Source organism: Lampetra fluviatilis, chromosome 4 (genome assembly GCF_964198595.1).
Source record: "Lampetra fluviatilis chromosome 4, kcLamFluv1.1, whole genome shotgun sequence".
NCBI classification, from domain to species: Eukaryota; Metazoa; Chordata; class Hyperoartia; order Petromyzontiformes; family Petromyzontidae; genus Lampetra; species Lampetra fluviatilis.
In genome coordinates this window covers 13,438,929-13,464,047 of record NC_136278.1, presented here as the reverse complement: position 1 = coordinate 13,464,047, position 25,119 = coordinate 13,438,929, and the positions used below count along the sequence as shown (strand labels likewise).

The 25,119-nt window shown below is 42.9% G+C and overlaps 1 protein-coding gene across 5 annotated transcripts in view; it reads left to right on the top strand.

The window, feature by feature from the left end:
- Positions 1 to 25,119, top strand: part of CRTAC1 (cartilage acidic protein 1) — a 709,809-nt gene that overhangs the window by 586,578 nt on the left and 98,112 nt on the right. For all 5 annotated transcript variants that reach the window (XM_078855610.1, XM_078855612.1, XM_078855611.1 and 2 more), the window contains exon 13: positions 8,730 to 8,772. In XM_078855610.1, coding sequence (XP_078711736.1) covers positions 8,730 to 8,772 — 43 coding nt within the window. The remainder of the gene's footprint in view (positions 1 to 8,729; positions 8,773 to 25,119) is intronic.

Below are 25,119 nucleotides of genomic sequence, written 5' to 3'. Positions count from 1 at the left end.
CGGCAAACTATCCGACGCCTTAGGAGAGGTCAACGGGACATGGCCCAGGCTGTTTTCAGTTATGGTGGGGTAGCATTGAACTTAACTAAGGAGATAGTTGTGAGGCGGAAGGAACACTTTGAGGAGCTCCTCAACCCGGTGGACATGCCATCCTCTCAGGAGGCAGTCCTGGAAACAGCTGGGGGGTCGAATCAATTACAGCTGCTGAAATTGCTGCGGTGGTCCAGGGCCTTCATAGCGGCAAAGCTGCTGGGGTGGATGAGATTTGGCCAGAGTTGTTGAAAGTCCTGGACATTGTAGGAGTGTCGTGGTTAACACATCTCTTAAATGTTGCATGGAAGGCAGGTACAGTACCTCTGGATTGGCAAACTGGGGTTGTGGTCCCCATTTTTAAGAAAGGGGACCAGAGGGTGTACTCGAACTACAGAGGAATCACACTCCTCAGCGTCCCAGGTAAATCCTATGCCAGAGTGCTGGAGAGGAGGCTCCGCCTGGTGGTGGAGCCTCAGGTTCAGGAGGAACAATGCAGATTCCGGCAGGGTCGTGGCACAATGGACCAGCTCTCTCTCACATATATTGAGGGGTCATGGGAGTATGTTTCTCTGGTCTACCAATGCTTTGTAGACTTCGAGAAGGCATATGACCATGTTCACTGCAATGTCTTGTGGGAGGTGCTGCGGAAGTATGATGTACCGGTCACGCTTTTGCGTCCCTCTATTCTCGGTATTAAATGAAAGGCATTCACTGTGGGCGTAGGACTCTGCTGGGCGTGCATCTTGTTTGTGATTTTCATGGACAGGATATCAAGGTGCAGCCGAGGTATGGAGAGTATCCAGTACGGGGGCACGGAGGAGGCGTCTCTGCTTTTTGCAAATGACGTTGTCCTCTTTTCCTCATCAGTCTGTGATCTCCAGTGTGTAATTGAATGGTTTGATGCCGAGCGTGAAGTGGCTGGGATGAGGATCAGCACCTCCCGGGAGATGGTGGATTGTGCTCTCCAGGTGAGGGATCAGAAGCTGCCCTTAGTGGAGGACTTTAAGTACCTCGGGGTTTTTTTTGCAAGTGATGGTAAGCGGGAGCGGGAGATTGGCCGGCAGATCCATGCAGCATCCGCAGTGTTGCAGGCACTGTACCATTCTATGTTAGTGAAGCTGGAGCTGAGTTCTCGAACAAAGTTCTCGGTTTACATGTCGATCTACGTTCCAACCTCATCTATGGTCATGAGTTTTTGGTAATGACCGAAAGGATGAGATCGCAGGTACAATGTGCCAAAATGAGGTTTCTTCGCAGGACTACCGGGCTCACTCTCCGTTATCAGGTGAGAAGCTCGGTAAGCCTCAGAGTCGAGCTGCTGCTCCTCCGGATCGAGAGGAGACAGTTGAGGTGGTTCGGGCACTCACTAAGGATACCCCCCCGGTAGACTCCCCCTGGAACTCTACTGGGCAGCACGTCCCACTGGGCGAAGAGCCCGGGGCCGGCCCAAGACACGCTTGCGGGACTATGTTGCTCGGTTGGTGTGGGAATGCCTGGAAATTCTCCAGGAAGTGCTAGAGTCCATCGCCAGGGAAAGGGAGGTCTGGACCACCCTACTCAACATGCTGCCGCCACGACCCTCACCAGAACAAGTGGATTGAGAAACTAATGAACGAACAAAGTCGTATTTCAATTTCCAGTGCAGTACTATATTGTTTCACAAGAGCAACAACTCATAAGATTGAATACTATTTGAATATGGTGGCATCATCACTATGTGAAAGGCTGACATTTACTTTTCAATTGCTATAAAACTACAACTATTTTGCGGCTGCATTTTTTTTAAGTTATCAGGTTTGATTCATGTTGATGTGGAAAGTTCATACAGAAAAAAGTTTACTCTTAGAAACTTTTCACTAAATTGGGGTTTGCTGGATTCATCCAAAGATAATCAGGTCATTTTATGGGGCTAAAGAAATATGAACTGCGATTCCATCTTGTCTCGCATCCAGTCCTGAGGCAGGGACAGAGCGCGGAGTTTTTTTTTCCCTGAGCATTATGAAGTTAGCATATGAGTTGAATCCCTTTATGGGGCTGATGAACCAGGATCCATGTGTGTGTATTTATCGTATAGTTCAAGTTGGGAGGTGGGGTAACGCATACAAATATTGTGTTTCCCTCAGACCAACTAAAATGATCTGTGGACAAAAAATATATATTTTTAATATTATTCCAGTGAAATGCCTCTTAACCTTGTTAATGTTTGAGATACTGTTGGCAGATCCCATTTTACACACATATTCAAGATAATTAACTCCCTTTTCCAGCAAAATTCACCGCAGATAAACATTTACTCTGCATTTACTCTTATTTGAAAACGGTGTGGTTAATGGGACGGATTGACACCCGCTGCGACCACTTCCAGACACGGGAAGTTCAAATAGGATGAATGTATTACTTGCGGTGACCACCACTTGGTGAGCCTTTTTCTCACTGATGAACACAAATATCTGTTGTCTGTGTTTTAGAAGATCGATTAGGAGTCGCAGATAACAAGTTATTACTAAGACAATGCCTAATATAAGTTTTACTGCATTACCAGTTACTGATGTAGTTAATACATGAGTGGAAATCTTTCCTTCGTCGCCAGGAATAAAATTGGCGGCCCTGTGTGGCAGTCTCATATTTTCCGTGGTCCATTGAAGCCCACATTTCTATTCTATTTAATTTTATTTATTTTCCACGTAAGGCCCACTGAGCTTTATAGCTCTTTTTCGGAAGTGACCTGGCCACAAATGATAGCCACTCCACAAAGTGGCTTAACATGTGGAAATGTATAGCAGCCAAATACTCTAAACGCACATTTCTAAATGTGGACAGCAAAACCAAATATACAGGCGTCAGGGTTGGGATTGAACCCACAACCTCATGTATACCAGGCGAGGTAGTTAAAATCTAGCCACCGCACCTCCCATGCTCCAGTGCAGCCCATCCCCTCACAGTGCGAGAATGAAAGAGCACGAGGAGGCACTGGCTTACTTTGCATTTCCTGTGATCCTTTCTCGTTATGTCTTCTCTCCATCACGGACTATTGATGTGAGCGAGAGAGGCGAACTCATACTTGAGTAACACCGCTCCTGTGTGCCGCGTGGCAGGTATATTAATCATGATTGTTGATCATTCATTACAACAATTAAGAGTCTGCTTGGCTGCAGAGAGTGGAACGAGTTGTGTTCGTGCAATTAAATTAAAAGCAGTCAAATGTAACCATTTTTCGTTATTATTACATTCACCGCACTCCTGGTTAAGGACACTCCTCCGTGGATTGTAAATCCAATTACTCATATCGGGAGCAATGCTATAGCACAGATGCTTCATTTGTGGCCGCTAAACAAATAAAATAAATCATAGACGCTGACGTAGCCCGCTTTAAATTATTTAACGGCATGGAATACTTGCATTGTCTGTCCAGCAAAAGCAATGCAGTCGAGCAGTGATTGCTTTACTCTGAAATATTTGTGGAGTGGGGCAATTTGCGATGGAATGTTGGGTTTTATGGTTAATGTTCTTGTGAAAAGCTAAACATAGCTGAATAGAGACCAAACCCTCTGTTATGCCTCAACTATGGCCATTATGTTTAACATAGCTCAGTGGGTTGGTGCACGCTGGTTTCAATTAAAGAGATGTGTTTTTACACTTTTTTAAACACTATAAAGGCATAACAAAATGCTGTAATACAAGTACAATAATGTCCGTATTGTGTCTTTTCACTTCAACCAGAACGTTTTGGAACTTGAATGTGAGCACCCAACACGCCAGAGTTCGGAATCAGATACAAATGTAATTATGAAATCTATATATTTTTTAAAGACACCCAGGCAACAAAACGTAGCCAGGATATTTTTAGTCGCAGGTAATAGTAAAATGTTGCCTCCTGCCTACGACAATAATACAGAATGGCAAACTGTTGCTCTTATAGCACACAATGCACTCCTGTGATTCCCACAGAGTCTAGCAGATGGTTACATTTAAGCTCAGTGACAAGAGCATGACGAGGATTTGTTTCATATATGCATATACAACACCCTTTGCTTTTATTCATGGTATTCATAAAGTCAAATTTTCACATGCATTCTCACCACAATGCATTCAGAATATAACGTTCGATCCTGCTCCAGGACACCACTATATCACCACACTAGGGCTGGATTAGGGTATCCACACAAACGTAAATTGTTTGCCTATGTTAGTAGCTTTGAACAAATCTGCAGTGGCTTCTTTGTCCACATGAAGCCAAGCGCCAGGGTACGTGCACACACGTGCGGTGTGTATTAACGCTGTTGTGTGCGCAAGACTTATTTTTCTAATATTATAAATTAAATATATATTGATGATCATGTTTTATTCATAATAGCAATCACATGGCGCAAAACTGATATTGATTTGTGGACAAGTGATAGGCACCAAAATGACGCTCATTGGTATACAAGCCTTTTCAAAAATTAATTTTTCCAAGCATTATCAATTATGTACCTTGTGCGTTGGGTCTGCGCATATATTAATATAATTGTAAGTGTACATAAAAAATTACATCTGAGTTTCAACACCAACATGCTCATGGTTATACCTTTTTTTTCCAATGTGCAAAACTATGCAACTGATGCTGCAATCAATGTTGCATATATGATGCAACATCAGTTGCAAGTGACGTTGCGTAGTGTTCGGTAAAGACGTAAACACATTTACGTTATTTACAATTTTTGTTTAGAAATAAATGCGCATGTCAAACACGCAGACAACAGGAACACTGTCGCGTAATGTCACCCACCTGAGACTGAATGTGACAAATGTATTCCTATCAGGTTGATTTTGTCAGTATTCACAGCGAGGTGACCAAACTCCCACTGGTGAAAATATCCTCGCAGCTATTAAAGGATGTTATTATTAACTGTCTACGTTTCCAGAGATTGTTTACACTTCTCTTTGTGGAATGCAACTGCGGTTTATTGTGCCAAGTATGATAACACCTTAGGTGTCATTGTATGTGAAAGCTGGTCACCGTTTGTCTGGACACCATTGGTGCCCTTCCCTTGTGCACACATTGAATCAAGCAGCCATCGTCAGCTGAGCAGAAATGTAGAATGTTTAATGCTAAATAAATTAATTGCCACATTTGGTATTGTTGCCATTCTCATAGTGCAAGGATATCATCAACAAAGTATTGTGGTTCACTAGCAACGTATGGAGTAGTTTTACAGTAGTGGGTGATGTTGCTACATGTAGCTTTTTACCATAAGGTAATTTGTTTAACACGTAGGCTTTCGCGACCAATGTTATTCATAATCAACGTTTTTGGGTTTAGATCGCGTTATTTATAAATGTGTCGTAACCCTCCACCACCCGACACGGCCAATCAGTAAAAAATGTGTTACGTTGACAAAAGACAAATAGTTCACTGCTTTAGCCCACCGGTGTGTTGAAGCCACAACATTTACAATTTGAGTACGACGTTTCGCTGGTAATTGCATCCAGCATCATCGGGCAATTCGCCAGAATTGCCCGATGATGCTGGATGCTGGATGCAATTACCAGCGAAACGTCGTACTCAAATTGTAAATGTTGTGGCTTCAACACACCGGTGGGCTAAAGCAGTGAACTATTTGTCTTTTGTCAACGTGACACATTTTTTACTGATTGGCCGTGTCGGGTGGTGGAGGGTTACGACACATTTATAAATAACGCGATCTAAACCCAAAAACGTTGATTATGAATAAGGTAATTTCCAAGTATTTTTTCAAATTTGAATGAAGGCCTTTTTATGTCACGTCAGAACGTCAATTGTCTGTTCATACTTCACCACACTGGTCAGTGTAGGTTGTGTGAAGGGTTGGTCGAGGGGGGTGCCCAGGACAGGTTCAAATATCAGCTTTCCACCAATGTTGGTGTTGGCCCTGGCCAGAAATTTAAACCGAGGTCGTTGTGTTCACATTGTGTTGTGCTAAACCACTGCTCCACCACCCCTTTGCAATTTAACACGTGTGTCCAAAAATATTATATCTTTTTTGTTTGTTCCAGAACTGCATTTCTTTAAAAGTTAAACACTTATTAAATTGAAGTAATGGAAATGGCAATTTCGAGTGCAGCAAATATTTTTAATATTTTAACTGAACATTTCTGTTTCTGGTATGGCTCTGTGAGTAGATTTTCAATGTATTGTTTTGCATGTGATGATCTAAAAATGTGATTTCATTTTATACAGCAGGGGGAAACAACCCTAAATATACTGGGCCATAGGCCCACAATTGGCAGTCAAGCGGGAAGTTGTGTTGCTCCCGCTGGTGTATCGAGTGGCCAGGCATTGGACCGGACTTGGCAGATAGCAGCACATGAGTGGCTGAGTAAGCGGTAAGGTCGCAATGGGTAAAAAATTGGACAGGAGTTGGGTGGGGGATATGCCACAATGGATTTTGTTCAAAGGCACAGGGTGCAATGAATAGGTGCAAAAACCTTGACTGGAAATGAAGCAAATGGCAAGATCGTGAAGGGTTGAGCCAAGTAGGTTGTGAGCGACTAAGTAGTTGATGCCTTCATGATTGGATAGACCTATGTCGCAGTAGGTATTTGAGCACGTGATCGGATCATGTTGAGTATCCAAGTGTTGTAATCCAGTGCATTGGAGGCAAGGGGATTGGTGCATTCCCGCACCTCCGATTAGTACAGTTGGCAGCATATGGTGCAAAAGAAGTTCAACATACCTGCATATATCACGTAGATTGGTGAAGCTCCAAAACCCACCGGGCTGTCAGGAGGTGGCAGCTCAGTTAATTGTGGGAGCCAGTGATGGAAAAGAAGGTGTAATTATGACTGACATAAGAGCCACCGTGAAATCTCCATGCTGTGAAGCATGTCTTCTTGAATCATGATGTTCATTCTTACTATGCCACCCTAAGAACAACCTTAAAATTCCTTCATCTGATCACCAAGAAATGTCACCTTGGCATTGGGGGCAGCCCTCACTAATCTTACTGAAAAAGATGAAAGCGAAATAAACACAGAGTGGACAAGACCCTAAGCCAGTGTTCTTCACTAATTTTCAGAGGGGGCCCACATTCGCTGATAAGACATCAGTGTGAGGGCCACCACACCACCTGCAAGATAAATTAATTCACATTTGTGTATTGTCGGGGGCCGCATTTCAGGGGCCGCACCAAAGGCTACCAGGGACCGTCAGTGGCCCGCGGGCCTTGCAGTGAAGAACACTGGCATAAAGCATCGGTGGTTAAAAAACAGTCGTGGGAGTTGCTAAATCTAAATTTAAAAGTAAGTATACAATGGGTAAATGTTTAATCTGAATAATATTTTGATAGGGTTATTAAACTTAAACATTTATAGTTCACATTCTGTTCCAGGAAGACTCAGCCTTTCGTCAATCTGCGATGGACAAAAATTCTGAAGTACCACTCTGTGGGAAGCCAGCAATCGCCATGCTGTGGGCAAGACTGGCTCCCGCCATGGGAATGTAGAATGTCTACTACTAGCTCAGGACACATAGGCACTTCTCAGTCTTAAAAAAAAAATTGCTATAAAATTGAAAGGTCATTGAACTCAATCATTTAATGCCCCCATACAAATGAGAAAAAATACCAAGAATGTTACGGTGTACCAGCGATGGACACCGCTCGGTGATGGCTTTGCAATGTTAAACTGCACATTGGAGTGTGATAGACTTTAAACCGTCTCGGTGTAAATGAAAAACAAGTCCGCTTAAGTACGCGAGGCATTTGCAGTGCTGACTGTGGGTCATCTTTCTTCACTTTGCTGAAAACTATTGTGGCCATCTCGGTGCCAAATATAATCCCCTTTATCATGTGGTTACATAAACACAGTGCGTTACGGCTGTACACTACATATAAAACAATTAGAGTGAATGCAGAGGAGGGGGCGGGGTGTTATCACACTTTTAGGCACAAGATACACAAGATGTCATCTTTACGTATTGATTTTTTATTTGTTTCTAAAATATTAATGAGGAGAGAAGAGCCCCATGGGGTATGACATCTCATTTTGAAAAGATCAGTAGGAGACAGCGTCAGCACTTTTAAGAATTGTATAAATATTTCAACAGCGAAATTGTAATTTTATAAGAAGAATGGTTACTTTCACTGACACCTACACAAGCCTGAGGTTTTGTTTTGCAATGTTTGTATTTTTATGGTGAGTCTCCTTTTGATTTAAAGCTGCCTATGCTTATCCGTTAAGGAATGTATGTGGTCAATGGGAAATTACCAATATATCTAACCGACACATAGAATAGTTTCAACAATAACCGAGTAAGGCGAGTGGGCTGAATGCCTCTGCGGTTGCCTGGTACGATGAGTGATTAAAGGCATTCACCACCATTCCTTATGTGCACAAGAGCAGCACAAATGCCAAAAATGAAATCATATTATTTAACTGAAATGCTGCTGAGAGGTGCAATTGCTTTATAATGAACACAATTTGCCCTCTAACCAAACTGTAAGGAACAAATACATCGGGCTTCTTCATTCTTTGATACTTTTGTTATCTAAGCTGGCTTGACCTATCACATTCAGCCAAGTAAATGTAATTCCTTTGTTACAAATAATATATCTGACATGCTGTATTATAGTATCAATGAAAATAAATGGTCTTGACTGAAAGAAAGATAACCATAGCAATTTTAAATGCAGTGACATGGAGTCAACCACACATCGTTTTTTTTTCTCTCCCCACAGTGTGGAGAAGGATTCACCCTGAATGATAATGGAAGATGCGTTGGTAAGTACATCTCCCTGCAACAACTCAGATGCTGCACCATGTCCAGAGACGGGAATTTAATAGATTTTACCTAAACACGTTGCTATACTTCTGCCGTGGCATATTGGATATCAGTACTGCAAATTTACAATCCAGAAGTCTCCCCGTTTGATTTCCCGGCGTGGCGGTTTAAACAGATGGCCAGGTTTCATTCATCCTCTCGCCTTTGTCCATCCAGCAGTATAAATCGTGACAAAAGTACTGAACTTACACACATACATAGTCAATTGGCAAGTCGCGTGTAGGGTGGGAAAATTGTGGGTACTCCCACCCCTTCCAAGATATTTGACCAGCAATAAAAATGAACCATAATTGGCTGTGTCGGGTAGTGGTGGATTTAACGACACATATTTCATGTGATCTCACCCAATAAACCTCTATCATAGATAATATTGGTCGCGAAAGCCTACGTGTGGAACTTAAAATGAAAGACTCCGTCAAACACCCACGAAAGAGCACTCCAGAGAGCTCCTTCGAGTGGACCCCCTTCCTGCAGCAGTGGCGTGAGCAAGCAATTGTAGGGCTGCACCTTCACCCTAGAACTATTCCAGCAAATTGTTATTTTAGTGCCTTCTTTAATTTGAATTCCATTTTACAATCTCGAGTAGCCTGTTTTGGAGCAACGTAATGCTGTCCTCCCCCCGCACCTCCAATTACCACGGTTGGCTCACTGTGTTTTTCTCTGTATATATGTCTCTACCATGCGTCTCTCTCATGTCACTTTGGCTTCATATGTATCTCTCTTTCTCTCTATGTGTTTGTCTCTCTCGATGTGTCTGTATTTACATGTCTCTCGCTCTGTTTCTTTCTCTCCATGCCTCTCTCTAATGTCTGTCTTGGGCCCAAGCTAAAGCCCTTCTTGCCCCATTTGCAAGAGACAAATGGGGGGAGAGGCGACAATTCTGCAAAATGACTGCTGCCTAATTCTTGGTTGAGCATGGAGACACTTTGAAGATGAGGTGCTAAGTGTATCAGCCAATAACAATAAAGCTAGTGAAGGTTTGGGCGCTCCGGGAGAACATTTACCCAATAATGCAGCGGGGACGTTTGTGGCATATCTATTTATTTATTTGCTGCTGTGGCCAAGTGAATCTGAGAGCAAGTTCCCACTTAGCCTGCGATGGAGGCACCATAGACTAGAACGCAAGGAGTTGTCTGGTTATTACATGGGTCTCTTGGGCAGCAAGTGAGTGGGTGATGTGGCCTCGCCGCTTAGGCGTGTCGCCAAATTTGTCTGCTCTGTCCGCTGTATAATTACGTATGTAAGGCAGCTTTACATAATATTACTTATTTGTATAGGGTTTTTTTAAAGAGTTAATTTCGATTTTGTAATTTAATTGTAGTCCCGTTATATTTTAAGTGACACTTTTAAAGTGCCTTCATGAGATACCTGCCCCCTGTGCAATGCCCGAGAGGGCTGGCATGACCTCATCTCGCTGACCTTGCAAAACTGTTTAAAGGAGGTCCACACGTCTTATCTTTTAGCAGTCTTCACCCCAAATGTGCACTCTTTTAAACTCCAGTCCACCGCACATATCCCCTTTTGCAATCCCCGTAACAGCCCTGTGTTGGCATCACGCACCCTAATATCTCGTCTACTACCGAACCTTCTACAATCTCCCTTCACCTCTGCCCACGTTCTCTCTTTTACCATTCTTCTCTTCACCTCTTTATCCACCTTTAACTATCTCTCATTAAAAATGAATCCTGCTCATTTGCTTTAGAATTACCAGGCTCGTCCCCTGGCCCTTTTCTCTTTCCCACACTTCCCAGAGTGGCTGTTAAAGCGGCCAATCAGGGCTCTCGTCCTTACATGCTCCCAGCCACGCACCCTGATTTTTCTAGAGTTTCCCGTGTTCAGAAACTCTTATTTTGGCCGGCCGGCGGTTTATTTTTAATTAGTGGGGAGTGCATCCCGGTATCCCTCACATCACCCTTCCCCTCCCTTTTTTAGGAGTATCCATCCTCGGCTTAATCGATCTATGCTGTAGAATTGAAACTCCACACAACAGGGATGCAACTCGATGGCGGTTGTGACATCAATAGTGGCAAAAACATGAAAAGAGAACATCAACAAAACACTACATGCCAATAAAACAACACCACGAAAATTGTGGCATGAGTACATTTCTGGGATACCCGGAATAGGTGCACTCATGAATACACGTGGTGTGGAATAGCTGAAGGCCACTCCATAGGTTGTTGAACTCATGGACTCGGCACACAGAACAATGATATCTGGCTCCCTTCGACGGAGGTGTCCCTGGATGCAACTGCCATGGCAGCTGCCGCTCCACCATCCCGTCAGCCTGAGCGCGGTTGGGAAATGTGTGCACTTTCTTAGTCTCCATAATATTGCAGACATCTTTAAGCAGTTTGGGATGAGAAATCTCTACCGTGGTCCGTTAACCAACACTCTGGAGGACCTTTGCCGAGCACATAGCCATTAATAAAAGCGTCAGCGATGGATTCAGCTGTCTGATCCGGTCGGGGCCATGCCATCCGCCAGTAGGTGCAGTACTCAACCCTTTGCAAGTAAAACATTATTTCCCCTGAGTGTCTTTTTGAGGATGACCCTAGCATGTCCAACGCTACCAATTCATTGACCCTGGACACCAATGATGGATTGCAAGGTGCTGCCTGGGGTGTGTACGGTGGTGGCTCCCTGCGTGTGCGCTCCTGGCAGGAAGCCACCCATCGATCTACATCGGGCGTCGTGTCAGGCCAAAGATATCGAGCCCACAGGGTTGGCAGGGGATTCCGACCAGCAGGGTGGAGGAGCTGGGTGTCCACGACCACCTGACGTAGCAGGTGTGTCGGAGCTACCGGTTGACGACGCTGGGCGGCCCCATCCCAGCACGCGAGGAGACCCTTTTACTGCACACAGCCGGAACTGTGTTGCGAGCCGACCCACGCCTCCTCAACCTGATGAGGTCACAAATAGGAGGCTGTAAGGACACGTCTTCAGCCTGCTTTCGCTGCCAGTCGGCGAGGTTCCGCCACAGGCCGTAGTCATTCATCGGGTCCTTGGGCACACCCAAAAGGGTCATTGACTGAAGCAACCGCCACCTGCTCGTCAGAGTCTGCGGGTCTGCAAGGAGCAACGCCGATAATGCACACGCAAGGAAGCAATGGTGGCAGTCTTACCAACGCATCGGCATTTGCATGCTGCAAGCCCTTTGCTGTGCACAACTTGGTACAAGTATTCCTGGTGTCGCTCCATCTATCTGGCCAGCTAGCCTGACGGCTGGTCAATACGGAGTGAGCACTGCAAGCCAGCGTAGTCTGTGCGCACTGTGAATTGCCGTCAATACAGATAGGGCCCAAACTGTTGCACAAAGTGAACTGCGGCCAATAGCTCTCTATGGGTCATACAGGAGCGCTGTTCTGCCGAGGACAGCACACGACTGCCATAGGCGATGCCCACCTCTCATCCCTACTGATCTTATGATAGCACGCCTCTAATTCACATGTCGCTAGCAGCTGTATCGAGCGTAAAGGGCAACTTGAAATCAGGGTGTGGCAGGGGTGGAATGTATATGAGATCGCGAATGCAGCTGCAGGAAAACAGCTTCTTCTGCGGACCTCAGTAGAATCTATGATTACCCCCCCTCCCCATGTAGAAGATGCAATGGTTTGCAATGGACACAACTTTTTGATAAATCAACGGTCGTAAGAAACAAAAAACCCCAAAATCCGCAGACCTTGGACAACTCCGTAGGGGTCGGCCACGTTCGTACGTGGCCAACCCCTATGGCTACCCCGATATAAGAGACCATAATGCCGCAGATAACGCACTGAGGACTGCAGCAGATGGAACTGCGACAGCACAAGCTACCCAAATGCTCTTTTTAAAGTTCAGTCAAAAACGATGACATTATCCAGATAAATCAAACAGGTCTCCCGCTAAAGGCCTGTGAGCACTTAGTGGCCAACACCATCTGGAGACCCATAAGAAAGGCTGTTAAGTTCAAAGAGTCCCTGCGGTGTCCTGAACGTGGCTTGGGGCCTAGATTCTCCATCGATGGGTACCTGCCAAAATCCCAACAAAGTTCCAGAGTACTCAAGAAATGTGGGTCCCACCAAAGCATCTCCGATTAGCACATTTGGCTACGTGTGGTGCAAAAAAAGTTAGACGTACAATGCGTGGTAAGAGGTACGCGTCGGCCATCGTGACTTTGTAAAGCCTCCAGAAATCAACGCAAAGCTGCATCGAACCGTGAAATTTCTTGACGAACAATAACCGGTACCTCCCTCCCCCCCGTACACTACCCCCCGCCCCTGTGGGCTGGGGAATAATGAAATAATCTTTGCACGCAACATCTCCTGGAGCACCTGATGCACCTGGGTCTTTTCCACTGGACTCATCCTATGCAAGTTTAGACGAAGAGGGGGAGGGGCATCTCCTGCAACAATGTGAGGTCGGCGGCCGCGGAGCCGGCTACTTGTGAGTGAGCTCGCCTCACTCCGCCCGGCGGTGGCAGACTGCAGCCCCGGTGGCTCGGTCTCGCTCCCAGACAATGGCAGTGGTGACGTTGAACTGCCTGGGTCATCACTCGCTGCAGAAACTCGATGAGCACACGTTGGTTCCTTCGCTGTAGTCTCTGCCGGCTGACGCAGCCTCCGCCTCCCCCCCAGCCAAGCAATATCTCCACCTTCGGGACTGTCATACGTGACTGGGTCAACCAAGGTGGGGCGACTCTTCAACGAGTTATCCCACCGCTGCCTTCAAATATAAAGGAGGTCCACGTGTCTTGCCCTTGAGAGATACGTTATTGTCCGGCAGTCTTCACCCCACGCTTGCACTCTCCCACACTCCGTTCTGCCGCACGTCTATCTTTGGGCATCCCTCGCAAGAGCCCTGGGTTCAAGTCACGCCACTCTTATATCTTCTCTCCTCCCAAACCTTCTAGAATCTCCCTCGACCCCTGCCCAAGTTCCCCCTTTCACTAACCCTCTCTTCGCATATTTCTCCACCTATAACCTAGTTTTCCCATTATTCCTTTTCCTGATCTTTTTCTTACTCATCCACGCGCTTCCCGGAGTGGCTGTCGAAGCGGCTAATCAGAGGCTCGATGTCTTGCATTCTGCAGGCCCATCTCCAGCGTCGGTAACTCCTCTCTTGGCACTTCAGCTGGTTTATATCCAGCATATTTCGGCATCCCTAACAACTGTATCTTTCATTGCCAGTAAGCAAATATATTGTTTTATGTTGTGTTTTATTTCTTGTCTCTATTCGTGGTAACCATAATACCTGACTGATGCCGTAATTATCTAGTGTACAGTTTTCAATTGTGAAATAATATAATGAAATTAATATCCAGATAAATAAAGAGTAAATCGATATGAATGTTGTTTCTTTATTAATCAACTTTACTTTTATGCCTCTATTGTCAATGGATATTTAGAACATTCTGCGGTTACAATCAATATTAGAAATTCATTGGGTGACCTTTCTTGAACATTCGACATTTATAATCATTAACAATAACAAGTGCAAATATGTAATAGGTTGAAGTGATTATTTTTCATAAGGAGCAGAAGTTACATAAGTCTGGCATTGCACCAGTAATGTATATAGAGCATAATATACTTACAGAGCATAGTATTAATACATCTAATTATACAAGACTACTATATTATTTTAAAAAAATTAAGCGTAAAAAATGGTAATGTCAAAGAATGAAACATGTACAATTAATTATTATATTGTATATAACGTATCATTGTTCATAGTGATTTTCGACGGGTTAATACGGTCTAATCAACCATCATTACAGTCACGTGAACGTCCGCTTGCCCGCGAGCTGATTTCATCGCTCCGTTTCCACGGGAGGCATCCTCTTGGGTGTATTCCCTCCCTTGGCCCCCTGCCTGTCCGGTAGTCTTAGCCATCATCCCTCCCAGCAACATGTCCTGCCCAAGGCCGCTTTTCTTAACAGTCAATATGATATCTCTAACCCGGCATAGGCTGTCTAATCCATACGTCCCTGTCCGCGTCTTTGAGCGCACTGTTATTCCAAGCATGCACCTCTCTATGCTCATCTGTGCACTCTCTTCAGGATTGTTTCATTTTCTTTGTCAGTGTCCAGGTTTTGATCCATACGTCAGAGCAAGTTATATACAATTATGAAAAAACTGTATTCTTTAGGCACATTTGTATATTTATTTCCATCATCAAATTCAGTTTTTTTTTATTTTCCTAAAGCACTCCAGCCTTGTCTCGTCTGCGTCTTTACTTCATCATTTTTGTCCAGGCTCGCCTTCAATAACTGCCCTAGTTATACTTACTATGATGCGCTTTCCAGTTACGTCCCTCTGGCAGTTATATTCAAATTGGTGGCATGTGACAAGACGAGGAGACAACACTTTCCCTACAAGATTCATTTTTAAATGAAAAACCTGTAATTTAGGACAGTTTTTTCTTATTGATTTGTCGATGTGGATCATCTTGAATTAGGCTCATGTTAAAAGTTGCAAATTTCCTGCATGTAACTTGTTTATGTTCTTCAAATGTTGCACCGTACCCTTTGTTAAGTGATACAACTTCTGTTTCGATTTTAATTTGTATTTTTTTAGCACAATGGGTAAACTATTGAGCCAGTAGTTCACCTGATGTACCTGTGAGCACAACGGATAAACTATTCAAAAGTCACGTAGGTAGAAATAAAATAAAATAAATCACGACGTTTCGATCGCAACACAAGCGAACTTCATCAGGTGGGACAACCACAGCAAGAAAATGCTGAAGTCGGCGGGAGAGCTGCCGTGGCAAGAGGTTATATAGGTAAGAGAGGGGGGAGGAGGCAAGGGGGGATAGAGATAGAGGGGGGGGTGTAGGGGGAGGGGAGGCGCGTGAGCGCTAGGGGAAGAGGACGTGAGGTTGGGGGGGATAGAAGTTGGAAGGTGGTGGAAGAACAGAAATAGGACGTGAGGCTGGGGGGGACGTGGACGGGGCTAGCAGTAAACCGGCAGGTACGATGGAAACAACAACACCCAATGAAGTTCTTATTATTTGGTTCTTTCGGTTAAGTCACGTCTAAAGATAAAATAATAAATTAAATTAAATAATAGAATACGACGTTTCGATTGCAACACAAGCAATCATCATCAGGTATAATGCAATAGCGACATAAAATCTAACCAGAAAACTATAGACAGACATATTAGCAGACAGATATCACCAAGATACATAGCGGGAGCAACACAGGTAACAGAGAGGGGTGATCGTCTCTGTGGGGTGGCCTTAAATAGACAGAGGGGGGGGCGGAGGCAGAGAGAAGGAAGGGGGGTTAGAGAAAAAATTAGCATATCAATGAGTGGTCAACAGACGTGGTGCTGCACGGCAAGTAAGCCTGAAAATCAGGAGGACACACTAAAATTAAATAACCTATTAAAATATCGAAATGTAATGTAATACAACACAGAGGGTCGGTCAACACACAATTAACGCATAGCCTGGTTGATTACGTATTTCAAAGATTGCTAAGTTAGAATTTAAGTGTGAACATTCTAAAGAGGACACAGGCAGAGAAAACAAGTCGCCAGAGAGAGAGAAAAAAGATAAGCTTAAAACTTCCCCGTAGAAGTGGTTCAATCTTAATTTTAGAACTTTCGTGACTGCAGGAATTATTATTTGGTTCTTTCGGTTAAGTCACGTCTAAAGATAAAATAATAAATTAAATTAAATAATAGAATACGACGTTTCGATTGCAACACAAGCAATCATTATCAGGTATAATGCAATAGCGACATACAATCTAACCAGAAAACTATAGACAGACATATTAGCAGACAGATATCACCAAGATACATAGGGGGAGCAACACAGGTAACAGAGAGGGGTGATCGTCTCTGTGGGGTGGCCTTAAATAGACAGAGGGGGGGGCGGAGGCAGAGAGAAGGAAGGGGGGTTAGAGAAAAAATTTGCATATCAATGAGTGGTCAACAGACGTGGTGCTGCACGGCAAGTAAGCCTGAAAATCAGGAGGACACACTAAAATTAAATAACCTAGTAAAATATCGAAATGTAATGTAATACAACACAGAGGGTCGGTCAACACACAATTAACGCATAGCCTGGTTGATTACGTATTTCAAAGATTGCTAAGTTAGAATTTAAGTGTGAACATTCTAAAGAGGACACAGGCAGAGAAAACAAGTCGCCAGAGAGAGAGAAAAAAGATAAGCTTAAAACTTCCCCGTAGAAGTGGTTCAATCTTAATTTTAGAACTTTCGTGACTGCAGGAATTATTATTTGGTTCGTTCGGTTAAGTCACGTCTAAAGATAAAATAATAAATTAAATTAAATAATAGAATACGACGTTTCGATTGCAACACAAGCAATCATCATCAGGTATAATGCAATAGCGACATAAAATCTAACCAGAAAACTATAGACAGACATATTAGCAGACAGATATCACCAAGATACATAGCGGGAGCTATGCATTATACCTGATGATGATTGCTTGTGTTGCAATCGAAACGTCGTATTCTATTATTTAATTTAATTTATTATTTTATCTTTAGACGTGACTTAACCGAAAGAACCAAATAATAATTCCTGCAGTCACGAAAGTTCTAAAATTAGGATTGAACCACTTCTACGGGGAAGTTTTAAGCTTATCTTTTTTCTCTCTCTCTGGCGACTTGTTTTCTCTGCCTGTGTCCTCTTTAGAATGTTCACACTTAAATTCTAACTTAGCAATCTTTGAAATACGTAATCAACCAGGCTATGCGTTAATTGTGTGTTGACCGACCCTCTGTGTTGTATTACATTACATTTCGATATTTTACTAAGTTATTTAATTTTAGTGTGTCTCCTGATTTTCAGGCTTACTTGCCGTGCAGCACCACGTCTGTTGACCACTCATTGATATGCTAATTTTTTCTCTAACCCCCCTTCCTTCTCTCTGCCTCCGCCCCCCCTCTGTCTATTTAAGGCCACCCCACAGAGACGATCACCCCTCTCTGTTACCTGTGTTGCTCCCGCTATGTATCTTGGTGATATCTGTCTGCTAATATGTCTGTCTATAGTTTTCTGGTTAGATTTTACGTCGCTATTGCATTATACCTGATGACGATTGCTTGTGTTGCAATCGAAACGTCGTATTCTATGATTTAATTGAATTTATTATTTTATCTTTAGACGTGACTTAACCGAAAGAACCAAATAATAATTCCTGCAGTCACGAAAGTTCTAAAATTAAGATTGAACCACTTCTACGGGGAAGTTTTAAGCTTATCTTTTTTCTCTCTCTCTGGCGACTTGTTTTCTCTGCCTGTGTCCTCTTTAGAATGTTCACACTTAAATTCTAACTTAGCAATCTTTGAAATACGTAATCAACCAGGCTATGCGTTAATTGTGTGTTGACCGACCCTCTGTGTTGTATTACATTACATTTCGATATTTTACTAAGTTATTTAATTTTAGTGTGTCTCCTGATTTTCAGGCTTACTTGCCGTGCAGCACCACGTCTGTTGACCACTCATTGATATGCTAATTTTTTCTCTAACCCCCCTTCCTTCTCTCTGCCTCCGCCCCCCCTCTGTCTATTTAAGGCCAACCCACAGAGACGATCACCCCTCTCTGTTACCTGTGTTGCTCCCGCTATGTATCTTGGTGATATCTGTCTGCTAATATGTCTGTCTATAGTTTTCTGGTTAGATTTTATGTCGCTATTGCATTATACCTGATGATGATTGCTTGTGTTGCAATCGAAACGTCGTATTCTATGATTTAATTGAATTTATTATTTTATCTTTAGACGTGACTTAACCGAAAGAACCAAATAATAATTCCTGCAGTCACGAAAGTTCTAAAATTAAGATTGAACCACTTCTACGGGGAAGTTTTAAGCTTATCTTTTTTCTCTCTCTCTGGCGACTTGTTTTCTCTGCCTGTGTCCTCTTTAGAATGTTCACACTTAAATTCTAACTTAGCAATCTTTGAAATACGTAATCAACCAGGCTATGCGTTAATTGTGTGTTGACCGACCCTCTGTGTTGTATTACATTACATTTCGATATTTTACTAGGTTATTTAATTTTAGTGTGTCCTCCTGATTTTCAGGCTTACTTGCCGTGCAGCACCACGTCTGTTGACCACTCATTGATATGCTAATTTTTTCTCTAACCCCCCTTCCTTCTCTCTGCCTCCGCCCCCCCCCCTCTGTCTATTTAAGGCCACCCCACAGAGACGATCACCCCTCTCTGTTACCTGTGTTGCTCCCGCTATGTATCTTGGTGATATCTGTCTGCTAATATGTCTGTCTATAGTTTTCTGGTTAGATTTTATGTCGCTATTGCATTATACCTGATGACGATTGCTTGTGTTGCAATCGAAACGTCGAATTCTATTATTTAATTTAATTTATTATTTTATCTTTAGACGTGACTTAACCGAAAGAACCAAATAATAATTCCTGCAGTCACGAAAGTTCTAAAATTAACCAATGAAGTTCGCTTGTGTTGCGATAAAAACGTCGTGATTTGTTTTATTTTATTTCTATCTACGTGACTTTACCGAAAGAACCAAAGAGTATGGATTACTGCAGTCACGAAAGCTTCAAAACAAGATTATTCAAAAGAGCTTTGCACAAAGTTGCATTTTCAAGACGAGTGTTGCCGAGATATAATGTTTTTACGATCTGAAAAAAAATCATATTTGAACAATATGAATATTATCACGCCATCAGTTTCCCTCAACGTTGTAATTGTATTCCTGGTACGCATGAAGAATACTTTTAAGTTCTTCAACTGCATTGCACACAACATAAGTTTTTTCTAATCACGTGGTAAAAAAAACTGTTCAGCAAAACATTTTCCGAATTTCATTCTCATCAGGTCCCACAGTGTAAAGTGCAATCTACAGCTTGTATTACTATCCTTTCTCTCTCTCTCACCTCTTTATTTGTGTGCTATGAAGAGGGGCCATTGTCCGAACTGTCACTGATTTCTTGTTTTCTATTTTAAGGCCACAATTGCATTGATGAATGTGAGTTGTCCCCGCTCTAATTGTTGTAACTTTAGGATTTGTAATGTTTATAATGCTCGAGACATTTCGTCAGTTATTAAGGGAAACATTTTAGTCAGTAACTAAATGAGTAATAGCCTTGGAAAAAATATGAAAATTATGATTGTAAACTTGAATGATTATTATTTCACAAATATTTCGTTCAGATCTTATATATTTGAGAAAAAAGTAAGCTAGCAACAATTATGCTATAACGATACGATTATGGTGGCTTTTACATCAGAAAATACATCGTAGTTATCAGCATTTCGCAGCAACACGATTGAAGACTCACATGAAAATTGTTTTGCTTGGATTCGTTCACATTGTTGTAGCACATGCTAAACAAATGCAGCCACGTTTCTGTCTGAAACGTGATTGCAGGGAAGTTGCATCATAATTTATCGCCTGATTTAGAATGTTCCTTGAGACATGTGACATGTACAGGTGCCATCTAAACAACGTTGTTAAAAGTGCACAAAGGTAATTTTATATTTTACATTTGAACCAAGAGCACTTAAAATGAATGCGCATAACAGCATGGTGTAGTCTTTTATAAAGTATTGAATGCATCCACCGTTTTAAATGAAATGAAGCAACTTGACATCATATCATAATCATCACCTATTCATTCGAGCAAACAAGATAGAATGCATTACACTTTGCGCCAAAAGAACATGGACCATAGAATTTGTAATCTCAGGCCCGTGTCCCGATACTTTTTTGTAATGTGTTGCATTAGGCAATTTTAAATATTTAAAGTGCTTGTTTTGATCAACTGCGAAGCGCATAACGCAATGTGCCCTGAGCACTTAAGTGCACTGAACAAGAAACCTTCAGGCCCCAGAACATGAATAATGTACAAGAGCAACGAGACAGAGAGAAACATGTTAGACTTTAGACATTGGCTACATTAAATAATTATAACGTGCCATTTACCCTCGTGCACATAATTCTCCACAGCTATTCGTGGCACATTTTGGGGGGGGGGAGGGTGGAATTAAAGTTCTTCCTAGCTATTAGCCACGTTATAGTTGACCGCTCATGAGATGCCACTTTCTAATTTTGGGCTTTGTAAGGGTGATGCTTTGAATCTCTCGAGGAAATCAACAGTTTGGAGTTATTGCTTTGTGGGGGGGGGTCTCAGCTGACAAATGGAACGCTCGCATGTGTACCGTACTGTCGTTCTTTGTTGCGGAAACATCTTGAAGATGGCTGCCTTAAAATAGCCTTGACAAAGCTTAAAACAAGAGGACAAATTGACACTTTCCGCAGCAGACAATGGCAGAAGGAAGGTGATTATGAGTGATGCATGGAATTTATTAATACTCAGCATGTTAATGTTTATTTTTTATTTTTTCTGTAGTTATTTTTTTTGGAAAAATACGATTCATTCATTCATTTGATTTAAAACCCTACATGTTTTGTCTTTTTACGTAAAAAATGTATAATTAAATCACACCAATTATCGTTTATAGACCCACCAACATGGCCTATGTATAACAGTGGCGTTCCTGCGTAAATACGTTAAATAATTAAATAAGTAGACGAGTGCTTAAGGAGTCTCATGGCGTGATTTAATCTGGCTTTTTGAAACACCAAATCGTGAATACTAAGTCATACGTCTGACTCTACGATCCCGAAACTTTCAAAGTTGAAGAGCAATGTTGCACTTGCAGTGAAACTCCTCTAACCGTGAGTAATGAAGGCCGGTGAGGCAGTGAACACGTTTGTGACCACTTGTAGTGTGTACAGTGTGCTGGTCCAATTGTATATGGGGAGCAGTAGTGTAGCGGTTTGCACGCTGCGCTACGAACCGGAACCTGGAAAGCAAAGTTCGATTGCCACTCACGGCCAACACCAGTGATGAGAATTTTAACCGGTTCTGGGCCTCCCCTATGTCGACTCAGCCTCAAATGAGTACCTGGTGCGGTGTGTAAACATCACCACTGGGGGGACAAAGGTGGCCGGGCGTGGTGTTGGCCACCACCGCCTTGTGTGCCATGCCGGGCTTCATAGGTGCTCGCCAACAGCACTTGCCCCAATAATCTGTTAAGACTATAGGGGGGATCTTTGTCTTTGGGGGGAGAAGGGGGGAGAATTACGTTTTTAGTCGAGACCAAAACTGTGGCTCGAGTACAGAGGGTAGTCAAGATCAAATCAAATTTAAAGGAATTCTACTTTTTTTTGAGATTGGTCAACTTTTGTGCTAAATATTTTTTTATTTAAGCATTTCCGGGAAACAATTCCTACTTATTTTATTCTTCTTACATATTGCTGGATAAAAAAAAATAACAATGTATAAGTCCATGTCCAGATGAGCAGGTCAAGAAATTGTTTTATTTGATGTCGTGGAGGATTGCCTTGAGTGAATAGGCCAGTCGAAGTTTCCACAATCGCACGTGGGACCTTACTTGAAAATGTTACTTGCGAAGGTCGCGGGCCAAATCTGCCGTGAGACGCGCAGTCTTGATTTATTGTGGACCGTTGTTTTTTTATTAAATCCCGGAGGTTCTTTATTTGGATGAGCGATCAGGGCTCGTTAGCGATATCGGTGTTCGCCCATTTCTGTCAACATTTCTTCAGGACGCTAAAGCCTGAGTGTACAAGGGCTCCGGCTGTGAGCGTGAATAATTTTGGGGCGGTGGTTTGGTAGATTTAATAGATCGTTGTAGAAGGGGAGATTTGGATTGGTTTTGATGCAGCTGTATTTATATAACATGTTTTGCTGTCTCTGGATCTCAGGAGGGATGTTGGATAGCACAGAGAGCCAGAGAAAAGGAGTTGATGTCAGTGTGCTGTGACAATCCTCATTACGGTGTTTAAGATAGTGTCCAGTTGTTGTGGCAACTCACATTTGGCACGGGAGTGTAGTACTGCACTCTGCTGTGGAGTACTCTAAGGCCAAGATAGCTGTTTGGAGCTTGTGTGCATCTGCTCCACAACCAGCAAATCATATAATTATTACTCTTTGGTTTTTTGTCACGTTGATAGAAAATTAATAGATCACGACGTTTCAATCGCAACACAAGCAACCGCCATCAGGTTAAACAAACACTCCTACATCAGCAGCTCTCCTGTTGTGTTTGTTTCACCTGATGACGGTTGCTTGTGTTGCGATCGAAACGTCGTGATCTATTAATTTTCTATCTACGTGACTTCACTGAAAGAACCAAAGAGTATGGATTCCTGCAGTCACGAAAGCTTCAAATCAATATAATTATTAATGATCAGATTAGGTTTAGAATATTTGGCTGCTATAAATTTACACATCATATGCCACTTAATTAACCTATCATTTGTGGCCAAGTCGCTTCTGAAAAAAAGCTATATAGCTCAGTGGGCCATTCCAGGATTTTGTTTTTTAGAATTTAGTTTGGGTTTGTCCTGGTCGTTGTCTTTTTGCAGGTCTTCCTCAAATGTTTTTAGTGGGTCAGGCTTCGGTCCAGAGTAGCGCTTACATTTTGGGCACGGCTCATTCCTACTGCAAACAGACATGTTTGGTTCAGCATTTGCTAGCTGGTTGTTCAAACGGAACGCAGTCGTCAGAGTCTTGGATGGATTTTGATGGAATTTGCCAAAGTTAAATATCTGCATAGACGAATTTCCACAATGTACGTGGCATGTCGCTTGCACACATTGACTAATGATGGAGCGAGCACAGAGTCTTGCGATAGGTCATCATGAAAATATATATTTGGAAGCTTCCTTGGTTTCCAAAACATAATTGGAACCCTTGGTAACTCAACATAAATGCCAGTAGCCAGCATCGTGACATGGCATCAGACTTGTGTGGATGCATTTGTAAAATACAGTTCATATCATAATAATAGATCAGTTTATAAAGCACACAAAATTCGTTCAGCAAGTCGCTAACACATTGTAGGCTGATGACAGGTCTGCAAGCATTATATTAGTTTTAAGGGTACATTCGAAGTTCTCCTCTTTGTGTGTGGTAAGCGAGGCTACTTGGTCAATACAATTTCTGCCAGGTCAGGAGTCGACATGTACTTTTGGCAGAATTTAATTTGCTGTTTGTTTAATCCAAGCCAGCAGGAGCCACTTCACCGGTGTATACGCTATTACAGAGGAGTGCTATAGGCTGGTAGCTTGAGACATCATCAAGTCCAAATATAGGTGGCAATGCAATAGTTGTAGGTGATGGGCAACCATGAGCTGTCATAACTATTGTTGTATCGAGTGGCGTGCATTGTGTGTTGAATGCGTGTTTCTCTTCAGGCCAGGACATCAATGTGATCCTTCGTAGCTAGTCGCACTCCACGTGGGACAAGTCTGCTCGGTCCAATACATCGAGTGGAATGGCCGTGAAAAGACCGTTTTTTGGAATTGCTCTTCGGCCAATTGGATAACAGTTTGTATGTACATACGTATGTTGAACTTATGTCGCACCGTACGTAGCCAGCCGTGCTACTCGGAGGTGTTCAGGTTGAGAACATTAAACAGGTGATCCTCATGAAGGTTGCCATTGCTCGACCACAGCGAGTTTTGAATATAAGCCTATTACTGTATGCCGAAACGTATACAGGGTGCGTCCACTATTATGCACCATTGTATTTGATGCCATACCACAAAGCTAGGTGGTGTCAGGCCTCCTGAGGTTTTTGGCAGATTGCGTGCTTTGTAGAGGGGACACCTGCTTGTGTGAAAGCAATGTCAGTTAGTGGGTCAAGCGATTCATGAATGATAAGTCAGACATTACTGATCATCCTAGAGTGGCAGACCAAGGAAGGTACCTGTCACAACTAATGGATAGAGTGGAGGAAATGATTTGGGCTGACTTGTAAGGAGCTATTCAGAGACATTGCAGGTGCACTGCAGATTGGCCACTGCCTTGTTTAAGAAATTTCCCATTTGGTGACATGACCTTTGACGTTTAGAGATTAAATTAAACATTTCAGATTCTGTGTAACTGGAAAAAAAACACTGTGACACAGGGTGTGCTACTCTTCCGTATTCCAGGTCTATGTACGCTACGAAGCTATCGCACACATTGTTTGGTTGAGTACTTTACGCAGAGGTAGATATTGTAACACCCACAGACATCCACATTAAGTATCCCCCCCTCCCCACTGGGTGTGTCCAAGCTATGCAGAGAAGCATTTATCTTGCCAGCTACAACGAGGGCAGGACTTAATGACACGTCAATTTATTTTTCTCTGCACTGCTGTGCACAGGAGTGGGCATAAGCTCACTATCTCTTTCCCATTCTTTGCTTTTCTTTTGCATTCATTTATATTTTATTCTCCTTTTCTTTACGAAGATGAATAAGA